At 37.2% G+C, this 20876-nt stretch overlaps 1 protein-coding gene across 1 annotated transcript in view; it reads right to left on the bottom strand.

Moving 5' to 3' along the window:
* ADK (adenosine kinase) overlaps positions 1-20876 on the bottom strand; it is a gene marked incomplete at its 5' end in the record, with an annotated part of 331594 nt that overhangs the window by 203710 nt on the left and 107008 nt on the right. Inside the window, 1 exon segment of the mRNA XM_014592023.2 lies at positions 2734-2904. Within this exon segment, the coding sequence (XP_014447509.1) occupies positions 2734-2904 (171 nt within the window).

Below are 20876 nucleotides of genomic sequence, written 5' to 3'. Positions count from 1 at the left end.
ACAAACAAATAAAAAACCAAATGAACTCCTCAGGGGGGGATGGCCACACTGCAACTCCTTTCTATTCTCCTCTTAGGATTCTGGGCATGCATATGCCTGCACCCAGCATGCTTTTCAAGTCACAGGTACGGGACTAGAACTGACGAATTGGCCATGTGAAATCCAGTTGCCCCAACCACCATTGGCACTCAAATTGACACTTTTTAAAAAGTTATGTTTATTTTCTTCCATGAAAGAGACAAAAAGAGAAGAGGAAAGAGAAAGACTCCTTAAAGCGTCTTCATACTGTGATTTGCACTTAGTCTCAGACAGTCCAAACCATGAGCATGTGCACAGGTACCCCATGCTCAGGGAGGTCTGGAGACATGAAACTTTCTCATGTGGGTCCAATGACAATATTGCTGTGCCACCACCTGGCCCCCTAAATTGCATTTTTGATGTTATTTGATCGTTTCAAGCTGTCTTCAACTTCTAAAATCTCTCTTTCTAATCACAGTTATCTTTTAAAAAGTTTTAAGGACTCTCACCACAGCTCAGTGGTTAAGGGAGTTGGATCCCATATGGCTGAACATGGTTCAGCCCTGGCTTTGGCTACTTGAAAAATATGCTGGGAGTGTGTGTGTTTGTCCAAAATCCCAATAGGATGGAGGATTAGATAAAGGACTGCAGTGTGATCACACCCAACCCTGAATGAGGGCATATACCCCCTGGCTAGTTAAAAATAAAAAGAGTTTTAATTTTGTCTTCTTGAGTCTAGACCACATATTTAAGTGCTGCCAGTATGATCTTTCCTGACTATAAAGAACTCTGAAAGCAAGTGTCAATTTCTCCCAGAGATTCTCAGGCTGCTATACGGATGAACAGTTCTTTCATGTTATTCAATAGGCTACAGTAGCATGTTTCCTGTTACTTCCATTGCCTTTTAGAAAATAAAACTGTCAATAAGGGAAATCTAAAAGGTAGATTTTAGTTAAATAAGACTTCTAGTAGCCATCTACCAGTTCAAAGCTTTTACCACTATTTCTTGCCATTATGCCAGTTTGTAAGGTGTCAAAAATGCAGCATTTCCTTGGAATGGTTATTGCCTTTGCAGATTTTCACACCATATTATTATTTCTACAAATCAGTCCTTTGATCTTCACTTAGGTAATCTCATAAACTATCTCCACATCAATTTTTATGTCATATAAACAGACAGCACAGTTTGTCTTATTTTGATATAAAATCTATGAATATATTCAAATTGTTAGACATGTAAAAAATTGTTAGAATAAAAAAGGACTTCTGGAATACATGGCCTTCATGTTATACATAAAACCTCCAAGATGCACGAAAGTTCAGTGATACTGCCAAGGTGATGTGAAGACACCGACGGCCTTTACTTCTCTATTTTATGGATTTTTGAAGGCTATAGCTTAAACATAGGTTAAAAATAACAAATAATGCCCCCAAATAACTTTTTCTTTTTTTTAAGAGATTTTTGCTATAGGGTGCATATGTTTGCTAGATAGACAGAAAGCAAGAAATCACCCCCTGGAGAGATGGCCATGCCATAATCCTTTCTTCTCTATTTTCCTCTTGAAATCTTGAGCTTGCTCGCACACGCACCCACTGTGAATTTTAAGTCACTGGGTCTCGGACTTAAACCATGGTCCAGTTTGTGGAAGTCCAGCAACATAACCATTACACCATCGGCTGGTCCCAATTTTCTACAATTTAGAATGAAAGGAAGCACATTCTTGATAAAAAGAAAAGCTGGAGTTGGCACGTGGTATGGTGGTTAAGGTGCTGGACTCTCACATGGCTGACTGTGGTTCAAGTCCTGGACCTGGTGATTTGCTTTCTCCCTCTCTCTTTCTGGCCAAATTGAATAATAATAATGATAAAAAATAAAAATTAAATAATTATTTAAAGATAGCTCTAATAGTTTAAATGAAATTCCATTTTTTCACCTTCAACTATAATATATGAATACTAGCAACAATTATTTTAGTAATAAAAAAGTTTAATACAAATGAAATATACCAACATTTATTCATAATTTATTTGAATAAACTCATATTAGATTCAGATTTTGAAGAGACAAAAAGCAGTGATGAAAGGTTTTTGGCCAGAGGGCGCATGCATTTCCCAGAGAGAGAGAGAGAAACAAAAAGAGGGAAAGGGAGAAAACACTCCTCACAAAGAATGGTCATACTCCAATCCCTTCTCCTCCATTTTGTCATCCTGTCGGGGTTTTGAGCAAGCATGCAAACACACCTAGCAGGTGCTGGGACTGGAACCGCTGGGACTGGCTATGTTGGATCTGGCTGCCATAAAGTCAGTATGGTGAAAGTGTTTTTTATGTTGATTATGGTCATGATGATGGGCCAGTTATGCATTTACAAAAACTCATAGAAATGTATAATAGAAAGGGTAAATTTTTACCGCATTTAAATTAGATCCCCAAAACCTAAACTTTAAAAATAAGTATTTTACTAAAAAGATACTGTACATAGTAAAGGTAATACTATAAGTACTGAGTTAGAGCACTCCACATCAAGGTAATTGTGCAATTCTCAAGGATATTTACTGGGTCACTGGAAAAGTCATGATGAATTTTCAATGCAAAAATGCATCATGAATTTTCTGATGATCTAATATATAAAAATTGAGGTTTTTTTATTTCTGAGTATATACACAAGAAACAAAAAAATAAATTCATTAAAAAAAAAAAAGAGAAAGGAAACTCACCGTCTCATTTCCAAAAAGTATGTCAACATAGGGCATAACTTTCATCAATGGTTCCTTGTAGAACTGGCTAATAAATGGTGCAGACAGATTCAATGTGAAAATCCTATTGTTCTCAGAAGCATGTCGAGCCACTTTTAATACTGACTCTGGGGAAACTGTAAGAAAAAAGCCCTGGATAAAGAAAAAAGGAGAGAAAATTAGAAATGCCATCTTCACAGAGTCAATTTCAATGGGAATAAAAGAAACTTACACAATATAAAAGCCTATGTAAAATACAATTATTCAAGGCAAGGCAGAAAATAGCAGTACTTGACAAAAAGAAAAGTTTATGAGTACTACATGCATGACACATGTCATTACTTCAGAGAATAAAACAATACTTATTTAATAATAGACTTATATGCTCAATACTGAAAGAATTACAGGAATAAATAAAACAAAAACTATCTGAAAGGTCTCATTTAAGAAAATAATTACACGCACATTAGAGAAACAATAATAATGGCAGATTGGATCCTTCTAGCTTATAAATAGTTTGAATTCTTATAAATGGCTTATAATAATCTGCTACCTAGAATTACAGCTGACAGGTCAGGTGGTAGCACAGCAATAACCCAAGGCTTTCTGATGCTGGACTGACATGGAAGGTTCAGGGCTGGTATCCCAAGGCTTCTCTGTGTAAACCAGGTATGTGTGCGAATGTGTGTGCAGAATTGGGCTGGCTGAGGCTGGGGTAGTTCATGATCAGAAGATCTTGTTGGTATTGTCCCCTCCCCAATAGAAATAAATTAAATAAAATTTTAAAAAATATTTACTTTAAATTTCATTTATTATCATTATTTTTCAAATTTGGTGAGAGAGACATAGAGAAAGGGGTAGTGAGAAAGCAAGTCACCAGGTCCAGGACTTGAACCGTGGTGGGCCATGTGGGAGTATCCAGCGCCTTAACCACCATGTCACCTACTGGCCCCCAAAGTCTTATTTAAATAGATTTATGCTTTCTAGATAAAAGTATAGCAAAGACATGGATGTATATATATTGGAAATTTGTTTGGATGGTGCACAAGTGAGGCCTTGAGTAGCAGGTTAGAAGTCTATGTGGCAGGCAATGTGGAGTTGGGATGGGAATGGATGATGGTAACAAAGGTTTCCTTGAAAGGAAAGAATGGGACCAGCAGGTTGTTTGGTTGCTTGTTGGTGAAGGACTGGAAAATAAGAAAGTTGCTTGACAGTGTGAGCAATTTTGCTTTTCCAAGTAAAGGATCTAGTGGAGAACTACTGGATTGTCATTAAAATCAGGACACATTTTTGCATAGAAAAACACAGAAAAAACACATCATGACTTTTCCAACAACCCAATAGAAGAATGAGAAAACAAGGGAGGGGAGATGATCAGGAGAAAGAACTAGAGGAGTAGGAGACTGGAAACCTGAAGGGGAGAAGAGTTAGTTTATAAATGGAGAAAATAGCCTTGAAAATATAAAAGGAACTTCTATGAAAGTTTACAAAAAGGCTACTGAAGTATTCACTTTCAACATTCTTGGAATGCAAACTTAAGTGCAGTGCATCCAAAGCAGGATCCCACATGGTCAACTGCAGTTTTAATGCAGGCCCTGGTGACTCAAAACACATGGCAGGCACGTGTGTATTCACACCAGAATTCTGATGGGATGGAGAAATGGAGAAAAAAGGATTGTGTTGTGAATGTGTGTGCAGAATTGGGCTGGCTGAGGCTGGGGTAGTTCATGATCAGAAGATCTTGTTGGTATTGTCCCCTCCCCAATAGAAATAAATTAAATAAAATTTTAAAAAATATTTACTTTAAATTTCATTTATTATCATTATTTTTCAAATTTGGTGAGAGAGACATAGAGAAAGGGGTAGTGAGAAAGCAAGTCACCAGGTCCAGGACTTGAACCGTGGTGGGCCATGTGGGAGTATCCAGCGCCTTAACCACCATGTCACCTACTGGCCCCCAAAGTCTTATTTAAATAGATTTATGCTTTCTAGATAAAAGTATAGCAAAGACATGGATGTATATATATTGGAAATTTGTTTGGATGGTGCACAAGTGAGGCCTTGAGTAGCAGGTTAGAAGTCTATGTGGCAGGCAATGTGGAGTTGGGATGGGAATGGATGATGGTAACAAAGGTTTCCTTGAAAGGAAAGAATGGGACCAGCAGGTTGTTTGGTTGCTTGTTGGTGAAGGACTGGAAAATAAGAAAGTTGCTTGACAGTGTGAGCAATTTTGCTTTTCCAAGTAAAGGATCTAGTGGAGAACTACTGGATTGTCATTAAAATCAGGACACATTTTTGCATAGAAAAACACAGAAAAAACACATCATGACTTTTCCAACAACCCAATAGAAGAATGAGAAAACAAGGGAGGGGAGATGATCAGGAGAAAGAACTAGAGGAGTAGGAGACTGGAAACCTGAAGGGGAGAAGAGTTAGTTTATAAATGGAGAAAATAGCCTTGAAAATATAAAAGGAACTTCTATGAAAGTTTACAAAAAGGCTACTGAAGTATTCACTTTCAACATTCTTGGAATGCAAACTTAAGTGCAGTGCATCCAAAGCAGGATCCCACATGGTCAACTGCAGTTTTAATGCAGGCCCTGGTGACTCAAAACACATGGCAGGCACGTGTGTATTCACACCAGAATTCTGATGGGATGGAGAAATGGAGAAAAAAGGATTGTGTTGTGATAAGGCCCTGTTTTTTTTTTTTGGGGGGGGTTCTCTCTCTCTCACTGGCAATTAAAACTAAACAGACGAAGAATGAAAGTTTAAGAAGGAAAAACAATTCTTTTCCTATTATTTTCAAAGTTCATACTGAATACTTTAAGAATTCATTTTGTGCTGAGGTCACGGGTATCAGGATCCATTTTTGAAGAGAGTGCCCACTGTTCTTATATATTCTGAGATAATAAGAGAATCTTATACTATAGTTTTGTTGAGGCTCACTCAGAACATGGTATCTCAAAATATGGCATCTTAACAATTGACAAATACTGCACAAACAAGGACATTCTGACCTTCCCCCACCTTCCAGTGCAAGAGCTGGCTTACAGAGTAATCTGACCTATGTTGCCTAAAAGTACATCATAAGATGCTTATTTGAGAAGAGTCTTGCCCTATACCAGGAAGCCAAGAAGACTCTAACAGACAGAACATACTGGGCTCTATCTCTGTCTCTATCCCCTCCTCCACCTAGTTTATAATCGTTAGATCAGATTCTTTTTTTCAAAAAATGTGCCAGGGGGCACTAGTGCTTGTTAGAGAGAGAGAGGAGAGAAGAAAGCACCCCTATATGGAATGGTCACGTTGCAAACCCTTCTCTTGAATTTTTCCCTCCTTTCGGGATTTTGAGCACACATGCACATGTGCATGGCACATTTTCCAAGCCACCAGGTACAGAACTTGAAACGCATGGTTGGCCATGCAGGAACAGGAGGTCCTTTAACTGCTAGGCCAACAGCTGGCCCTCACATTCCTTTTGATCAGCTGTATTTCTCCATAACTACCTACTTCTTTCCTCAGACTTGGCTTAAAAGTACAAAGTTTTGCCCAAGGTCTTCAGGTCTTCATTTCTGAATGTTCTTGTGTCACACAAAACTTAGATAAATAAATTTGTTACACTTTTGTCTACTTAATATGTCTTTGTTACAGGGATGTCAGCTGTGATCCCTATGATGGGTGAGGATCACAGCTGTCTCTTAAACTAATAAAATTCTAATAACGATGTTTTCCTATCATAACTTTCTATTTTTCACCACTTAACAATTTCAGTTCATTAATTCATTACCAATATTCAACTGACCAAAAGGCAACAAGTCTCAGTCGTAGGCATCATTATTTTAAAAATGTTTTCATCTTTCTTTTTAAACCAAATGCCATGTCACTTATAAACTATGAGCATCCAAGCTGCTTCCTTTGCTATTTCTGTTACTTGGGGAATTAAAATGAACAGTTTATATAGCATCTTGTCTCCATAGTAATAAGTATGTACTTGCTTTTTAGTCTTTCATTTAATGAGAAAAGTTTAAAGCTTTCCCTCCTTATTTCTCCCCAGACTGTTCCAGCATGAAATAAAAATCTCCCAGAGCTAGCGTTCTGCCAGCTGTGGATTAACCACAGACAGCCACAGAATGGTCTATACAAATAGTAACCTGGTCAAATAATTAGGCTTCTCACCAACTTCAGACTGAAAATTCGATCTGTGCTCAAATACATCTGATTATAATTTAAGGTACAGAACAGCATGTCTCTGGAGTCTAAATCTGGCCTCATTCCAAATACATGTATGTTATATGTGTGTTTTACTTTAAAATATAACACAGGAAGACTGTCATGTGGATAGTATAACTTGATTTTGTTGGTTTTATAAAGAATATACTAAAACACCAGCTTTTAAATGAGAGGCAAATTCATAATTTAATTCTATTTTTGAAAGGGCTCTTATTTTTCTTTAAATATTTACTAATTAAACAATTTGGGACTTGTGCTCTGTTTTATCCTAAAGATTGTTAAAAGTGATACCAACGACAATTTTTCTTCCTAGATTTATAATCTTGGCTAAGCCAAATGTTCTAGAATACTGGATTACAAAAGAAAACGAAACAAAACAAAACAAACAACAAAAACAAAAACAAAAACAAACCAGTATCATTACTAAAACCATTTTTTCCCCTATTCATTGTCAGGTCTGCAGTAAGAACAGTCCAATAGTTCATGTAACCAACATAATCTTACGCTTCTCCAATAAAGGATTTCAGTCTACACGACAGTTAAATCTGTTAGTCTTTATCCCTATAAGTAATAAAAAGCAAAGCAGAGATTATGGGCCAATTATGATCAAGTGATGCTGGATCCAGATGAAGATTGTAGGTTCAATTCCCCCCAGTTGACCTGTACTCATCAGGCATGTGAGCCCATAATTTTGACTGGCAGGGAAGGCTGAGTGGTGGTGGTAGAAGGATCATGACGTCAAACCCTGTTCAGGATGCTTCCTTTCTTTGTACCTCTCACTCTCATAAAAGAAACTCCCCTCGCCCCCACCGGGACACATGTACTTGCTGGAGAGAATCAGAGACAGGGAAAGTGAGAAATAACCCCCAAGCGGAATGGACATGTTGCAATCCCTTCTCCTCCATTTTCTTGCTGGGATTTAGGGCATGCATCCACATGCATCTGGCACGAATATCAAACTGCCAGGTCCAGGACTCAAACAGTGGTTGGCCATATGGGAGTCCAGCATCTTAACCACCAGGTGGTTATCAATTTCATTTTTTTTTAGAGAGTTTTATTTCCCCCTACAGAGAACGTGAGCTCGCTGGAGAGACAAGAGACAGAAAGTGAGAAATTATCCCCCAAGAGGGATGGCTATGCCACAACCCTGTCTCCTCCATTCTCCTCTTGAGATTTTGGGCATGCACGCACATGCTCCTGGTTTGAGTTTTAGGGCGCCAGCTCTGGGACTCAAACCGCAGTCAAGTATGAGGGAGTCAAGCAATGTAATCATTACACCATCTGCTGGTCCCTGTTAATTTAATTTTTAAAAAGAGGACAGTGTACAAGGCAATACTGTGCAAAAAGAATACAGCTGGAGGCATCTCATTCTTTGACCTCAAAATATATTAAAAAGCTGTAATAATCAAAAAAGCATGGCACTGACACAAAAACAAACACATAGACTGATGGAATAAAGAATCCAGAATTAAACCCCACAACATCCAGCCAACTGATTTTTGACAAAGGGCACAAGACAATCCAGCAGAGAAAAGAAAGTCTTTTCAACAAATGGTGTGAAAATTAAACTAGACTATCTCTCACACTAACAAGTCAATTCAAAATAGATTAAAGACTTCAATGTAGGCCTGTGAACAATAAAACTACTTGTGAAAAGCACAACACCTGAAGACATGGGAGTAGGAAAATATTTCTAAATAAGAAGCCTAAAACATGGGCAACAACTCCAACAATAGACTAATAGGATATCATCAAGCTCAAAGGCTTCTGTACAGCAAAAGAAACAATAAACAGAATAAGGAGACACCAACTGATTGAGAGAAAGTATTTACAAACTGTATTTCAGATAAAGGATTGATAAACAGAATACATAAGGAACTCAAGCAGATCACCTGCAAAAAGTCTAATAACCAAATTGAAAAACTGGCAATCAATATGAACAGACAACTTTCAGAGGAAGATAAAGGAATGGCCAAACAGTATATGAAAACATGTTCAACATCTCTTATTATAGGAGAAAAGGAAGCCAAAATCACAATGAAGTATTACCTAACCCCAATCAGAATAGCTAAAATAAAGAATATCAAATATTAGAGAGGTTAAAAAGGGAACCCTCATGCATTGTTTTGGGAATATAAATTAGTACAGCCACTGTGGAAAACAATATGGCAGTTACTCAAAAATTAACAAGTAAAACTACCATCTCACCCAGTAATACCATTCTTGGGCATTTAATCAAACGACAGGAAATCACTCTGTTGGAAAGACATTTGTGCATCCATGCTTACTGCACATTATTTACAATAGCTAAGATATGGAATCAACCTAAGTGCCCAACAACTGATGACAGGATTAATAAAATGGCATATATGTACAGTAAAATACTACTTGGTCACAAAAAAATAGTGAGATTATGTCATTTGATACAAAGTGGATGAATCTACTGGGTTGTCAGGAAAGTCATGATGCATTTTTGCACAGAAAAACATAGAAAAATATGTCATGACTTTCCCAACGACCTAATATGTTGTGTATAAATGAAATAAGTTAGACTATGAAAGACAGCCATGGTATATGCCCACTTATCATATAATGAATATTTACGTTCTATGGCAGAAATTTGACATTCAAAGACATAGAAGTATACAGGGCAACTGCAGATACCAGAGATGGCATGGGAAATGAGGGGTAGGGGTAGTGGACCCAGGAAAATATACTTAACAGATACAAGAATGCATGAAAATAAGGTAAAATAGGCTATGGATCAACAGAGTATATTAAAAAAAAGTGTTGGCAATCATGCATTAACAAACACCAGCACCACCACCACCCCCCACCAAACTCCCCAAAACTAGTAAAACAAAAATCAAAGGTGCACAGCATAATGCAATGTTCTTTGTTAAAGAGGATGAATATGGTAATATCTTTTTGATTTGATTACCACACACTGTATGCAGGTCTTGAAAAACCATACTGTACCCCACAAAGATGTATAATAATTAAATGTAAATAAGAAATCATAAAGGGACCAGCAGTTAGCGTAATGGCTATGTCGCTGAACTCCCATGTAGTTGACCACGGTTTGAGCCTTGGACCTGGTGGCTTAAACTCATGCTGGACATGTGTGCGTGCATGCCCAAGATCCCGAGAGGAGAATGGAGGAGAAGTGGCTGCGGTGTGGCCATCCCCCACAGCAGGCGATTTCTCGCTTTCTGTCTCTCTGGCGAGCACGCATGCCCTGTAGCGAAAAACTTCTCCCCCCCCCCCCAAAAAAAATAAGAAATCATAAAATAAAATTTAAAACCTGGAGGTGGTATAAATATTTTTTTGCTAAATTCTATAAAGTTTGGTAAGACATTTCATTTTGATTACTTAAAGTTTAGCGACTAAATTGACTATGCTATAAATGTAAAATATAAACACATTTAAAAGACTTAGTATGAAATAAGAAACATTATAAATCTCTGGGGACCAGCAGATGGTATAATAGTTACATTACTGGACTCCTACACAGTCTACTACGGTTTGGTCCTGGACTCAGAGGCTTAAAACGCACACCAGGGGTTTATGTGTGTGCCCAAAATCCTGAGAGGAGAATGGAGGAAAAGGGATTGCGGCATGGCCATCCCTCTTGTGGGGAGAAGTAATTTGCTGATTTCTGTTTCTCTGTCTTTCTCTATCCTGTGAATGCACACACCTTGCAGCAAAAATCTCTCTCAAAACAGAAAACAACGAAAAACCATTATAAATCTAATTAATAATTTTAGTATGGAATATGTAATTTCTACATACTGAAATAAATATTATAGATATACTGAGTTAAAATAATATATATTATTAACCTATTTTCATTTTTATGTGGGTACTAGAAATTTTAAAATTATGAATGTGACTTGTATTACCGTTCTAGTGAACAGTGTTGCTGTAGAGAATGTTTTGTTTTTTTTTTTTAACATTTATTTACTTATTTCTTCCTTGAGAGACAGAGAGAGACGGGTGCCCCCAAGAGGGCTTTCGCAGTGTGATCCATGCTTAGCCTCATCTACTTACAACCACTGGCAATATTCATCCACTCCAGATGTGTATAAGGATACTTTGTGAATCAAACCTGGGATCTTCCCATGTGGATTTAGCATCACAGAGTACTACATTACTACTGCACCACTGTGGTTGGCCTCTAGAGATTATTTTGAAGACATTACAAATGGTGATAAAAACTAAATGGCAAAGTGGAGAAAGTCTATGGTACATAATTAACAAACATAAAACTTACAAATAATGTATATACACTATGATTACAACCTACATCAAGTCAATGCTTTTTAAGAGTTATTTTATTTAACTTTATTCATTTTAATTTGACCAGAGAGGGAGTGAGTAAGCGAGCGAGTGAGAGCAAGAGAGAGAGAGGGAAAGTGAGAAAGTAAACCGCCAGGTCCAGGACTTGAACTGTGGTCTGCCATGTGGGAGTCCTGCACCCTTAACCACCATGCCACCTGCTGACCAAATCAATGTTTTTTGTTCTGTTTTGTTTTCGTTTTTTTAAAGATTAAGGGCCAACAGATGGTGCGTTGGTTAATATGCCGGATGCCCACATGGCTAACTACCATTCAAGTACTGGACCTGGCAGCTTGGTTTCTCACTTTATCTCTCTCTCTGTTTCTCTATGGTCAAATTAAAGAACAATAATAATAAATAAAATTAAATAATTCTTAAAAAACAAATAACAAGAAGGACTAGAAGGAAATACACCAGACATAAAAGTGGATAAATTTAGCAAAAAAAAAAATATAGATAATTCTAATACTTTCTTTGTTTTTCAAAAGTGGGTGATAAACAAGCCTCTACATAAACAAGAGTAAGAATAGAAAGAGAGAGAGAGGGAAAGTGAGAAAGTAAACCGCCAGGTCCAGGACTTGAACTGTGGTCTGCCATGTGGGAGTCCTGCACCCTTAACCACCATGCCACCTGCTGACCAAATCAATGTTTTTTGTTCTGTTTTGTTTTCGTTTTTTTAAAGATTAAGGGCCAACAGATGGTGCGTTGGTTAATATGCCGGATGCCCACATGGCTAACTACCATTCAAGTACTGGACCTGGCAGCTTGGTTTCTCACTTTATCTCTCTCTCTGTTTCTCTATGGTCAAATTAAAGAACAATAATAATAAATAAAATTAAATAATTCTTAAAAAACAAATAACAAGAAGGACTAGAAGGAAATACACCAGACATAAAAGTGGATAAATTTAGCAAAAAAAAAATATAGATAATTCTAATACTTTCTTTGTTTTTCAAAAGTGGGTGATAAACAAGCCTCTACATAAACAAGAGTAAGAATAGATTTCAATAGACAGAAGGGAACACTCTAGAATGAGACTAGTGACCTTAGTAAGTATAGAACACTATTTGCAAAAGCAAAAGAGAAAAATAGATAAGAAGATGTGAGAACAAAAAAAATGTGAGCGACCAGAGTCCCACCAAGCCTAGACTAGCACTGAGGAAAGAAAAAAGAGTAGCAGATGCTTATATCTTAGGATGTACCACTGTTGTCTGCTCTAAAGGATTTAATTAGTCTGTTTTCTATGCCATAACTAAGGTGCCACAGTAACACTAATCAGAGTTGGGTTGAGAGAATAAATAAATTAGAAGTGAAAAATAACAAATACAACAACTATATAGAATGTTTTCTTCTTCTTAATGGGTCTTAACATGTTTCGTGAATCTCAGAGTATAAAATACATTTCTTGTAAGAGTAGAGGATCAAATATGAATTATCAAAGAACAGTTTCTATTTGCTTGTAATAAAAAATACTGGCTTTGACAGCCATTAAGATAATGTATAAATCATTTACAATTACAATGTTATGAAATGCAGCATTTCATACAAATGACAGCAACGAGATTACTAAAAGAAGAAAGCTAGAACAAGTACACTAGTGAATGCTGTAAAGTTTATGTGACACCTGACTGAATATAAAGCATCAAAGGAACGGAAGAGAATGATTCACCTCCACCTTCCTGCCTATGTGGTTCCTTTTGGAACCATAAATGAAATCACCTATTCCACATATATTTCATCTTTTTAAGGATTATAATATCTGCAAACTAAACTACGCCATGAATGAAGAAATCAGTATTCTTCTATTCCATATACCTTGCTCAAAAAAGTGTGTGTGTGTGGGTATAATATTAGGCAGAAAAGTAGTGGAAAGAAGATGGCTTTTAGGGGGGCTCATGAGATGACATTTATCACAGGTTTGCTTAAAATAAAAGGGACTCTGAGGCATCCTAGATGTCTTTTTCTAGGGTAAAAGATAAGAAGACTATTCTGTAGAGATAAAAAGCAATGACGTTGACATATACAGATCGAGGTGGACAAGCTATATCTGTTATGTATAATGTAGACACATGGGCACACGTCTGAAACCACACACTATACTGGGTCCTTGGGAAAGTCCCGACACCTTTTTGCATAGAAAAACACGTCATGACTTTCGCGACAACCCAACAATTTCCAAGGACATATACAAATAAAATGACATATATCAAACACATTAGAGTACTTATGGTGGGGAGGGGAATGGGATTAGGGATCAGGAATGATACGAAAGATAAAATGAGACGAGCTGTACCTACATCAAATGATGACAAATTGGTAGAACCTGAGGAGAAGGAGTAAATCAATTCTCTGCAGTCTAAACAAAGTTGTATACTTATTCTTAAGTTTTGCAAATCTGTCTACTTATTAACTATATGACTTTGGGCAACTTCTCTAGGCCTCAGTGTTCTCATCTGTAAAACAGGAATACAAATACTTCTCAAGGCAGTTGTGAGAATTAAACAAGTGTTTAATACTGTTCCTGGCATGTAGTATGCATTCCATACAGACTTACATCTTATTAATATTATTACCATGGAAATGCCAAGAACATTAGAAAGTCTTTCCCTCTCCCCCAGGAATGCTGAGTTCTATGTTATAGCTGTTGTTTACAAAAGAATGCTCTTTAACTTCAATCTACAGTTTGGTATTTTTCTTGAAATAAATACATAAAATGAAAATACATCATTTCCTTCCAAAAACTCTCTCTGGCTCTTCTCTCTCCTTAATTTAATCATCCTATATCCTGCTGACATATTAATCACTCTAATCACTTTTTTTCCCCTAGAAAATCAAATCCAAATGCTTCACACCCTAGCATTCAAAGCGTTCCACAATAGTACTCCAACTTACAGAGTCAAGCAGCTGTAACCTCTACTGCTTCACAACATATGTCCTTGCTTCAACCATCCTGAATGATTTGCTTATCTAAAAATAAACCTTTTGAGTCTCTGTGTTGTTTCTTCTATCTGAAATGTCCACAACCTCTGTTAGAATATTTCTACCACATCAAGGTCTATTTAAAATTGAACTTCTATTCCACAAAACCTTTCTTCACTCTCATCAGTACATGTACCTGTTGCTCTTCAGAAGTCCACAATATGTAATATTACATAATGAATAATCAAATATATGTTTTATTTTTATTTAATGATATAGGCAACTTACATTTATCTTGCCATTCTCAAGTGACTGTAAACGTAAGGGCAAGAGTACTTCTTGTTTGTTTGGTTTTGTTTTCTACAGCACAAACCACAGTGTACAAATCATTTTAAAATATTTAAAATTTTATTGGATCTCACCACAAATTCAGATGAAACCAAAATCTCATTTTGGAAAAAAAAAAAGAAAAAGACAACTGTACATTCCGTCTTTGAACAACATGGACTTGAACTGTATGTATCACTTCTATGTAGATTTTTTTCCCTCTTTTTTACTATTTTTTGATAACACCAAATTTGTCACTCTTTTTTTTTTTTTAAATTAAGTTTTTGATATAGGGTGTGTGCCCAGCCAGAGAATGAGAGAGAGAAAGTGAAAATCACCCCCAGGTGTGTGTGTGTGTGGGGGGGGAAGAATGGCCATGTTGCAATCCCTTCTCCTCCACTATCCTCTCGGAATTCTGAGAACACATGTCCATATACATGGCATGATTTTCAAGCCACCAGGTCCAGGACTTGAACCCTGGTCAGCCAGTTAGGAATCTAGTGCCCTAATCACCACACCATCGGCTGGTCTCGTTACTTGCCTTTTTATCACAGAAACCATTCCAAAAACACGACATCACCTAAAGGAAGTAGCACTATCTAATGTTGAAACCACACTCGCATGAGTTTTCCACAGTACCCTGGGGTGTCTCAGTGTACTGTTTGGGAACTGTGGTACTACTTAAATAAAATACCTTAAGATAAACATTTTTGTTTGAGGGTGCTAAAGCCCTTCTTGGGCACAGTTCAAAGTATTTAGAAAATGGAAATAATTTACTCTGTGTGAAGATAGCTTAAGTAAATCTCTATATTATAGTGGCATTCTGAAGAGCAAGGTAAGAGGATTTTTATAAACAGACCATAATAAGAGAGTGACAGGGGCCAGCAGGTGGCATGGGGGTTAAGGGTGCTGGACTCCCACATGGGTGACTAAGGTTCGAGTCCCCGACCTGGCGGCTTGCTTTCTTACTTCCTTTCTCTCTCTGTCTCTCACTCCATCCCTCTCTGGTCAAATTTAAATAAATAAATAAATAAAGTTAAAATAATTCTTAAAAAAAAAAAAGAGTGGAAGTCAGTTGCCTTGAAGGTAAAATATAACCAATGAAATTAGTCTGTGGTTGGGATGACCTAACAACTATAGTAATGCCGATACCTAATTAACAGTTTTGTTTCCTGTTCTGTTTAGTTACACACCTTCTCCATTTAACTTAAAATAAAAATGAGCTCTTTAGGGACCTGCAGGTGGTATGGGGTTAAGGTGCTGGACATATCCACAAGGCAGACCACAGTCTTGAGTCCTGGATCTGGTAGCTTGCTTTCTCACTTTCTCTCTCTCTCCCTCTCTAATCAAATTAAAATAAATGAATAAATAAATGAAATTAAATAATTAATTCTTAAAAAAATGAGCTCTCCATTCCTAACATGTATAATTTTTCATTATTCTGTTCAATGGATATTGAATCTAAGAATTATGTCTGTCTCCAAATTCAGTGTCTAATGTCCTATCAATTTTAACTGTATAGCAACTCTTACAACTATGCCATCTTTTACATTCATACAAATTTAGTTGATAACTTTTATTAATTTGTAAACATGACTCCAACTTCCTGTTTGGCAAAGCTCCTTTGCTTAAAAACCTTAGATGGCTCTTTTCTCAAATTACATAGTTCAAGTTCTTGAAATGGCATAAAACTTAAATTCAATTTACCTTAGATACACTGTTTTTTTAAAAAGAATTCTTTTATTTAACTTTTTTTATTTACTTTTAATTTGACCAAAGAGAGATAGAGTGACAGAGGGAAAGTGAGAAAGCAAGCCACCAGGTCAGACATGTGGGAATCCAGTGCCCTTAACCATCATGCCCCCTGCCAGTCCCAAGATATATTATTAATTCAAATTCATTAAAGACTTATTCTGATCAAAGGGGCTTCTAACTAGCCTAAGAATCTATTCTGCATCTTCCTATAACTTTTCTTTTGTGGTTGTTTATTCACTTTGTAGTCTGTAGAATCTGTTTGTCACCTTCTACATGGCCAAAAAAGCAATGGCTGGCAAATGTTTTCTATAAGATAACCAGTATTTAGGATTTGCAAGCCACATAATCTCTGCTACAACTACTCAACTCTGCTACTGCAACATGAGAACAACTACGGCATTATGTTAAAGAAAGAGTTTAGCTGAGTTCCAGTGAAACTTTATTCACAATGGGTGAGTAAAGCAAAATAAGCAATGGGTTGTGGGCCATATTTGGCCTCCTTCCATTCTTTGTTGACCTCTGAACTAAAGGGAAATTAGCGAAGACTAAATAGATGGGGCCAGCAGGTAATGTGGTGGTAGAGGGTGCTGGACTCCCACATGGGCGACTGTGTTTTGGCTGCTTTCTCACTTTCCATGTCTCTCTCTCTCTCTCTCATTGTCTCTGGTCAAATTAAAATAAATAAATAAATTTCAATAAATAATAATTCTAAAAAAAGAGAAAATACTAAATAGAAATTAAAACTCAAATGAAAAGTCACGAGAATTATTAAGAGAAAATCTAAACAGTAATGAGAGTATAACTTAGTGATAAAAAAGCATAAAAAATTAGAAATTAATGTGGATTTAGAAAAATGAATGATACACTTAACATTTTCTAAAATCTTCACTCTCTCTTATCGCTATGGGGTATGTGTGTTCACCAGAGAGAGGGAGGGAGGGAGGGAAATAGCCTTGCAGAGAGAATGGCCACATCACAATAACTTCTCCATTCTATCAGGATTTTGGCAAGCACACACATGCGCCCAGCAAGTTTTTTAAGCCACAGGGTCTGGGACTGGAACTGGAACTGGAACTGGGATGTTAGCCACATGGGATCTAGCCACCTTAACCACCATGCTCCTGAAGGCCCCCTAATGTCTTCTCTTGATATGAAGACATCTGACAATTTCCCGAGGTTAATCAATAAATCAACACAAGTCTTTTCCATCTGAATATAACACATAACTTCCAGAGAGCACTACCTTATCTTGCTTTAGTAGCTGATGCTCTCTGTTTCCAAACCCCAACATGACTCAATGCTTCTACTTGTATGCCACTGAGTATTATTTTGCTGAAAGTAGACCTTCTATATTCCACAAGTAGGACACAATCATTTATATAATTTTTATATACTCTAACTCTTCTTGCCTATTGGAAGAAACAAAAGATTGTGAAGCAGTGGAATGTGCTAACCAATTTTTCAATGTTAAAAAACAAATCATAATCATTGCAAAAATTTGGAGTTTACCAACCAGGCAAATGTGAAGTAGGTGCCTTGAAGGTAAAACATAGGTCTCTTTCTTTGATTGCCAAGGTATTGCAAGAAATAAGCTTTTCACCTAAGTCTTCCTCCCTACAAAACTATATAAAACAAAGGCAGGCAAATAAATCTGCAAAAACTTCATAACTTCAGTATAACTTGAAGACAGGAAGAATGCCCATTGGATAGCCAGTGGCATGGTGGTTAAAGTGGGTTGATTCCACATGGTTTGCTGTAGCTCAAGTCCTGGACCCAGTGGCTTGAAAGACATGGTGGCCACATGTCTGAATGTCCCCAAAACTCAAAAGAAGGGAGAAATGAAGGAGGAGACTTATGCATGACAATGCCCCATAGGGATGATTTCTTGCTTTCTCTTTTTTTCTCTCTGCTTTCCATGAGTGCATATTCCTGATGGCAAAAACAGACTGAAACAAAAAAACAACTAAGTTTAAGATAACTATAAGTAAAAACAGAAATATCACCAAACCCCAGCATGAGACTTCTTAAACTTACACACCACCACAGCCTATCACACCATCCCCATCCTATAGTAAGGCTTTGTGAAGACTAATATACAAATGTTATGTGTTGGGACAAAGAGGAAATCATATAATTTAAAAAGGGGCGGGGGATACATGTTCAGGAAAGGAAATATTGGGTCACAGTAAAAGTTATGATATATTTTTTTTGCATAGAAAAGCGGGAAAATATGTCATGACTTTTTTGATGTTCCAATAAAATAAGAACATGTACTGTTGTCAAGATAATAGATAATTTTTTAAAATTTTTTTTAACTTTTGAAATTTATTTATTCATTTATTTATTAATTTTAATTAGAACAGGGGGGGACAGAGAGAGAGAGAGAAAGCAAGTCATCAGGTCTGGGACTTGAACCATGGTTGGCCATGAGGGAGCCCAGCGCCCTCAATCACCCTGCCATCAGCCGGCCCTACGGACAGATAAAATGGAAAGGATATTGGGACCAGCAGTTGGTGTAATGGCTATGTTGCTGGACTCCTATGTAGGCAACCATGGTTTGAGTCCTGGACCCAGTGGCTTAAACATGCCAAGCATGTGTGTGTGCGTGCCCAAGATTCTGAGAGGAAAATGGAGAAGGGATTGTGGCGTGGCCATCCCCCCAGGAGGTGATTTCTCGCTTTCTGTCTCTCTGTCTTTCTCTGTCATTCTGGTGAGCACATGCACCTTATAGCAAAAACTTCAACAACAACAACAACAACAAAAGAAAGGATATCAACCAAAACAAATAAACCAGACAGAAAAATGTTCAATACATTAATAATGGGCAAAGAAGTGAACATCAGAAATGATGTAAATATAGAGCTGGCCCCAGGACCAGCAGTTAGCATAATGGCTATGTCACTGGACTCCCATGTAGTTGACCACAGTTTGAGTCCCGGACCCGGTGGCTTAAACTCACGCCGGGTGCGTGTGCCTGCGTGCCCAAGATCCCAAGAGGAGAATGGAGGAGAAGGGATTGTGGCGTGGCCATCCCCCCAGGAGGTGATTTCTCGCTTTCTGTCTCTCTGTCTTTCTCTGTCATTCTGGTGAGCACATGCACCTTATAGCAAAAACTTCTCTAAAAAAGAAAAAAAAAAAACATATAGTGCTGGTCCCATAGCCTAATGGTTAAGGGAACCAAATCCCACATGGCCAACTACACAGTTCAAATCCTGGCCCTTATGGCTTGAAAAACACACTGGCACAGTGCATGCATGTCCAAAATCCCTATAAGGAGGAGAAAAGGAAAAGGGATTACAGTATGACCACACTCCACTAGAGGGTGGTCTCTCTCTCCCCCTCTCTCTGCAGTATGTACAGGCCCTCAGGCTTACAAACAAAACAAAACAAAAAAAAGAAGATATAATTATAAAGGTTAACCACAAAAACAAAATTATAAACCTTCAATTAATGTATAAAAAAGCTTGAACTAAAAGTAAAATAGTTTTTTTCATAGCCAAACTTGATAAATGAACTAGTGACAGTGATAACGTCTAAAGTCATTTACGTCCTATAAACAGACTTGGAAAACAACAAATGTCACTATTTCTGGCAAATAGCTGGTGATTAATAAATGCTCATGGAAATGAGATTAATATTCATTTTTGTATTATTTAATAATTTTATTATTTTAATTTAGAAATGCTGCTAAAAGTAATGCCATATTTTTCCTCTGATGGAAGAGATTTATCTGAACTCAAAGAATATTATAGATTCCAAAACATTTAAACAGATTAGATAATCTATAGTCAGAGATGGAGGAAAACTTTATTACAGTAATTTCTAAGCACTGGGAGATTTTAATGATAGGTAACTAAAAGATATGAAGTTGGTTTTAAGACAGCATTTCTGAAGTCTAAGTTAGCCATTTCTGCACATTCTCCTCTTAGCTTCTAAACATTCTCAGAAGTCACATCAAAACAATAATGAAAAATTAAAAACAAATTCCTTTATATAAATAAAGCCAGAAGATGTCAACAATCCTGGATTCTATGATTGAAGGCAGATAACATATGAAGAAGCTGTAACCAGATTAACAAAGTGAAGAAAGTTGAAGCCTATAAAAAGGAGATTCTGGGACCAGGAGTTGGTGTAATGGCTGTGTTGCTGGACCCCCATGTAGTTGATTGCAAGCGGTTCAAGTCCCAGACTTGGTGGCTTAAACTCACGCCGGGCGCATGTGTGTGTGTGCCCAAGATCCCTAGAGGAGAATGAAGGAGAAGGGATTGTGGCATGGCCATCTCCCCTGGGGGATGATTTCTCGCTTTCTGTCTCTGTCTCCCTCTGTCTTTCTAGCGAGCACACGTGCCCTATGTCAAAAACCTCTCCAAAAGAAAGAGAGAGAGAAGGAGAGAGAGAGACAGAGAGAAAGAAAAAGTAGATTCTAACAAAAACCAAGCTGATTCGTCCTAAAAACTCTGGAAATTTTAGAAAATGGTGGTACCAGGTATGTAGTGGGGCTGAAAATAGTAGAGATGAAAAAAATTCCTATTCCCACCCCATGTAGCCAGACC

Source organism: Tupaia chinensis, unplaced genomic scaffold (assembly GCF_000334495.1).
Source record: "Tupaia chinensis unplaced genomic scaffold, TupChi_1.0 Scaffold000635_1, whole genome shotgun sequence".
In the NCBI taxonomy this organism is placed as follows: Eukaryota; Metazoa; Chordata; class Mammalia; order Scandentia; family Tupaiidae; genus Tupaia; species Tupaia belangeri.
This window is presented reverse-complemented; position numbering and strand designations above follow the sequence as displayed.